The following is a 5,518-nucleotide window of genomic DNA, read 5'->3' as shown; positions in this document are numbered from 1 at the left end:
ACAGCTCACTGCAACCTCAAACTCCTGGGCTCAAGCAATCCTCCTGCCTCAGCCTCCCAAGTAGCTGGGACTACAAGTGAGCACCACCATGCCCGGCTGATTTTTCTATTTTTTGTAGAAGTGGGGTCTGACTCTTGCTCAGCCTGGTCTTGAACTTCTGGCCACAAGCTATGCTCCACCCTCAGCCTCCCAAAGTGCTAGGATTACAGGTGTGAGCCACTGCACCTAGCCCCCTTCTTGATCCTTTTAAACGCCTCTGGCATGTTCTTCTTGTCACTGAATGTTAAGTTCCACATGATATTTTGTATGAGACATACATGGGACATGAGGATGCTCTCACTTTTGCTGACAATTACTCTGCTACCCTCCAGGTGATTCTTGTTGAGCACCACAGTCTCTCCTATGCATGTATACTCTTATTCTGAAGCTTGCACAGCTGCTTTTCCATATCAGGTTACTGAACAATAATCTAATCTTGCCTTTCAGGGATTATATGGAATAAAAGAAGAAATCTTTCTCAGTATCCCTTGCATCTTGGGTCGGAATGGTATCTCAGATGTTGTGAAAATCACCCTGAATTCTGAGGAGGAGGCCCTTTTCAAGCAGAGCGCGAATACACTTTGGAATATCCAAAAGGACCTAGTATTTTAAAACCTTTTAGTGTTCCACTATTTTATAGAACAAAAGATAGGAGATTGTATATTTTACATTATAAAAGTATTTTCATCTGATCTGTAAAAAATAAAAAAAATTGGAGACCTATGACATAAATCCAGTCTTTCAAGGTTAGAAAAAAGAAACTGTAAACAGATTTCTCCTCTTTATGAATCCTTGATAGCTCTAGTCACGTGATACTCTGTACAGGTGTAAGCTATACTTGTGAAGTATGTTATATATGTAAGAGTTGCCTTCAGGTGAAGTAGAATATGTATAATACCCATTATAATATAGAATTTTAAATTCTTACAAAACAACAAGCCTGGCTGGCGTGGTGGCTCATGCCTATAATCCTAGCACTCTGGGAGGCCAAGGCCGGAGGATCACTTGAGCAGTTCGAGACCAGCCTGAGCAAGAGTGACACTCCATCTCTACTAAAAATAGAAAAATTAGCCAGGCATGGTAGTTCACACCTGTAGTCCCAGCTACTTGGGAGGCTGAGACAGGAGGATGGCTTGAGCCCAGGAGTTTGAGGTTGCAGTGAGCTATGATGATGACATTTCACTTTAGCCAGGGGCCACTGAGCAAGACTCCGTCTCAAACAAAACAAAAAAACCAAGCCCTTTTTCTAGTACTGAAATTTCTTTTCTTTCTGTTTTTTGTTTTGTTTTGTTTTTTTTTAGAGACGGGGTCTTGCTCTGTTCCCAGGCTGGAGTGTAGTGGCTCGATTATAGCTCTCTGCAGCCTTGAACTTTGGAGCTCGAACCATCCTCCTGCCCGAGCCTCCCAAGTAGCTAGGACTACAGGCACATGCCACCATTCCAGGCTAATTTTTAAATTTTTTTGTAGAGATGGAGTCTTGCTGTGTAGCCCAGGCTGGTCTCAAACTCTTGGGCTCAAGTGATCCTCCTGTCTCAGCCTCCCGAATAGCTGGGACTACAGGCATGCACCACCCACCTAGCTAATTTTTCTGTTTATTTCTGAAGAGACAGGGGTCTTGCTCTTGCTTGGGCTAGTCTTGAACTCTCGAGCTCAAGCAATCCTCCTGCCTTGGCCTCCCAGAGTGCTAGGATTATAGGTATGAGCCACCATGCCTTATTACTTATTTTTGAGAAGATATATATCAGAAAATATAGATATAACTTTATGATGTAAAAAATTTTAAACGAGATGATATATTCAACTCTGCAAGTATTATAGCAGTTCATATAAACTCAAATAATTGATTCGGTGTCTCAGGAGCTTAGACCATCTTCTGGGTCATTTGTTCAGTAAACTACTATGTTTGCTATGTTATGGTTACGAGGTCAATAAAATATCATCTCCACCCTTAAGTATCCACAATGAGCATTTCGGATACCTCAACTAATTGATTATTGACTAATGCTGATAACAGTCAATTGGTAGCTCCTTCTTAGTGTCCAATGTAGGAGTGCATGTGTTTCTTGTGATTTATACAGTATAAACATATACATACATACGTACATATATTTCCTTGATTCTACAAATAATTTAAGGTAGCTATAGGAAATATACCATGAAACAAATACTAAGAGATTAGGACCAAGGTAATTTACAAATTAAGACAGGACAGGATCAGTGGGAAAAATTGGAAGGCAGATACGCAGGCCCTGAGGACTTCCATGGTTCTAGTGGAGGCACACTCATTTTGTCAGAGAGTCACGGTCCACCCTCATAGTCTGTTATTCTTGCTGTCTTGATAGCTTTCATTCTAGTCATCTACTACTGAACATGCTTAGTATTTTGTTCTTCTCCTTTTTCTTCATGTGTTCCCTTGAATGCATAAAATATGGTTGAGTTTAATTTAGTTAGGATGGAGGCAAGTGGAGTCTTCTGTGGGTTTTGCTTTTTTTTCTTTTTGAGACTGAGTCTCACTCTGTCACCCTGGCTAGAGTGCAGTGGCATCATCATAGCTCACTGCAACCTCAAATTCCTGGGCTCAAGCGATCCTTCTGCCTCAGCCTCCCGAGTAGCTGGGACTACAGGCATGCGCCACCATGCCCGGCTAATTTTTTTCTCTCTCTATATATTTTTAGTTGTCCAGATCATTTCTTTCTATTTTTTAGTAGAGACGGGGGTCTCGCTCTTGCTCAGGCTGGTCTCGAACTCCTGACCTTGAGCAATCCACCTGCCTCGGCCTCCCAGAGTGCTAGGATTACAGGTGTGAGCCGCTGCGCCCAGCCTCAGTTTTGCCTTTTTTAAAAACTCCCGTTTGTACACCAAATTAAAACTTCATTTTAGGAAATCCTTGCAAAGATTGAAAAGTTGAAAAATATATATAGTTTCTAAAGAGACTGTTCTAGGAAGTAAAACTGCTCTATATCTCATATTCGCAACAGGACAGTATAGTCCCCAAGGGAGTGAAAATTGGTTCTTGGGGGTGTGTGTGAAAAAAATCTTAGCTATTACAAGGGTTTGTCACGCTAAAGCTCAATCCTACCTGAGAAATCTTATTCCTTAATATTTAATTTCACAATGGGGGGGGAATGTCAAAAAAGGCTCCTGAGGAGGTCGATAATGAAAAAAGAGAAACGCTGCTCTACATTTTATAAAAGAATTTATCAAATGTGTATGTATTTTTGATTATAAATGAGTTGGAAAACATAATTACGTAAAATGTGGTGGGAGAAGAGAAGTAGAAACCTTGATTCATTACAGACTAATTTTGGATTCTACATTTAACTACTTAATGAGTTGAGCTTTCCCTTCCACTTGTAGAAATGGTTATGAATTAGCACTCCACTGATCAAATTCTTAGGGTTTCATATCTAATTTCAAAATTCCCTTTGCATAGAGGGTTTTTAAATATTATTTTTTCTACTTCATCTCACATTTGAGGTGGTGAAAAGCCCTGAGGTCCCTTTCTCCTACAGCACTGGCGATAAATTTCCAAATGGGGGTTAAACAGCTCTTTTTGGATACATGCAGACAAGGTCTGGTTAGAAGTAAAACTACCTGGCTCTCTAGTGCTTGGGTTCTGGGAAACAGTACCGCGCGCGCTAGCTGAGGCCCGCGGACCGCGGAAAGATCAGCACGCCCACCGGCACGAGGCTGCGAGGCGGCGGCAGGCAAAGGCGCAGGCGCAGTGCCCCAGGCCCGCGTCGGCGCCGCACCTGCGCCAGGTGTGCTGCCCGCACGAGCTGGGCGCGGTCTTGCGCAGCCGCAGTGGCAGGCGTGGCGGGGAGTTAGCGGGTCCCTTGTTTACTTCCTGCGAACTCCGAGAGGCTGCTCCAAGGCTGTGTCCCTCCGTTCTCTTTCTCGCCTCTTGAGTGAGAGCTGTGAGCTGGCTTGCGGGAGCACCGCGAACCGGCCAGAGCGTGGGCGCCGTGGGAGCCAGTTGTTTCCACCTGAGGATGGCTCTTTGTCCGCGCCAGGCGCATGCAGCCTGCTCTGGGGCGGCTGGCCCTTACCCGCTGTGAGTGTGGCTGGAAGTACCTGGCGCCTGGGCCTGCAGACCCGGCAGGCCGGGGTCCTGGAGCTGAGAGCTGGGGGCGGGGAAAGAGTGTAAGAGGAGAGAGAAGGGTGGTCAGCTGGAGGAGGGGAGGGAGAGCCATGCCAGCTGTAGTCTCATGTTTAACGGAGTAGCCCCTTTCCTTTCCTTCACTCCCTCTTATCCATACCCACCTTCCTTCTCCTTTCCCTGCTTTGCTTCGCGGATGCTGGGCTGCTGGCCAGAAACTACCCAGCTGCCTTGCCAGTCAAATTTGTGGGTCCCGTCCCTGTTGTGTCTGCAGCACATCTTTCCACACAGGGGCCCAGGAGTTCTCCCGACGCGCTTTCTCTACAGACCAATTCCAAATCTGGAAAGGGCTGTGCAGTTTTTCTTCGCTCTGTTAGGTTTCCAAGATGGCGACCGTGAAGCGTGAAGTTACTCAGAATTTCACTTCGGAGGAGGCCATTCATCACAGTAAGATCTCCATTGTGGGAACTGGATTGGCTGGTATGGCCTATGCTATCAGCATCTTATTAAAAGTAAGCTGTGTGCTCGGTGCCACAGGGTTAGCCAAGATTTCCTTGGTTGGAGGCAAGGCCACTGCACATGGTTGTGCAGGTTTTGCCCGGTTCAGGGGGTCTGTGGGGGCCCTGCGCAGGGCCTGGGCTAGTCCAGAGGAACAGGTGCCCTTCTCTCATTGTTCCTCCCGGAGGGAGCTCCTTTTTCTAAATTGTATGGTGGTATCATATGTGTCACAAGTTCAGTGAAAGCGTGTTGACATTTCATTTTCACTAATGACAATAATGAGGTACCCCTTTGCTTGATTCGGAAAATGAGCTCACAAATTTTAAAGAACTGGAGAAATAGGTGGCAGAGAAGAGAGTGCACAACATGTCAGTGGTGGTAGGCATTCTACTAGTACCAAATGCAGTAATCTTTTTTCCTTTAACTCTCTCTTTCCCATTTCCTGGTTTCTGTCTTTATTTCCCTTCCTTCCTTATTCATGTTAGGTTAGTTTTAGTGTTTATTGTTCTTAGTATGATGTAGCTGATAAAGTAAGATTCTAGTTTAATGGCTAGAGACAGAAGACTAAGAAGATTCTGACCCCTTTCTAAGAATATTACCCTGATCTGAGCTCATAAAGTTTTAGTAAATCATATGAAACTTTGAGCTGTACTTTGTTTTTGTTAATGGAATATCTGTAAAATTTCCTTACGCCCCCTTTTTTTTTTTTTTTACAAGGCCTTTAATGCTGGCATGATTGATTGAATTTAAAGGATTGGCCCAGGGTTTCATATCTAGATGACATAGTGTCCTTATGGCATTAAGAGTAGCAGCTCCTGTCAACTGCTGCTCTTGCCAATCATACAAACTCCCCATGACTCATTTTGTTCTACCAATAGTAAT

At 44.4% G+C, this 5,518-nt stretch overlaps 2 protein-coding genes across 3 annotated transcripts in view; both read left to right on the top strand.

Annotated features, from left to right (window-relative positions):
• The window catches only part of LDHA (lactate dehydrogenase A), an 81,431-nt gene extending 80,666 nt beyond the window's left edge, over nt 1-765 (top strand). The window contains exon 9 of one of the 2 annotated variants that reach the window (XM_012654262.1): nt 487-765. In XM_012654262.1, the coding sequence (XP_012509716.1) occupies nt 487-651 (165 nt within the window). In that variant the 3' untranslated portion in view covers nt 652-765. The remainder of the gene's footprint in view (nt 1-486) is intronic. The other variant, XM_012654263.1, reaches the window with a different exon arrangement.
• A 3,756-nt stretch (nt 766-4,521) lies between these two features.
• Nucleotides 4,522-5,518, top strand: part of LDHAL6A (lactate dehydrogenase A-like 6A) — a 16,391-nt gene continuing 15,394 nt past the window's right edge. Inside the window, 1 exon segment of the mRNA XM_012654269.1 lies at nt 4,522-4,650. Coding sequence (XP_012509723.1) covers nt 4,525-4,650 — 126 coding nt within the window. The 5' untranslated portion in view covers nt 4,522-4,524.

This window comes from Propithecus coquereli, unplaced genomic scaffold (assembly GCF_000956105.1).
Source record: "Propithecus coquereli isolate 6110/MARCELLA unplaced genomic scaffold, Pcoq_1.0 Scaffold44, whole genome shotgun sequence".
NCBI lineage: Eukaryota > Metazoa > Chordata > Mammalia > Primates > Indriidae > Propithecus > Propithecus coquereli.
The sequence above is the reverse complement of the archived record's forward strand: the minus strand, read 5'-3'. Positions and strand labels throughout refer to the sequence as shown.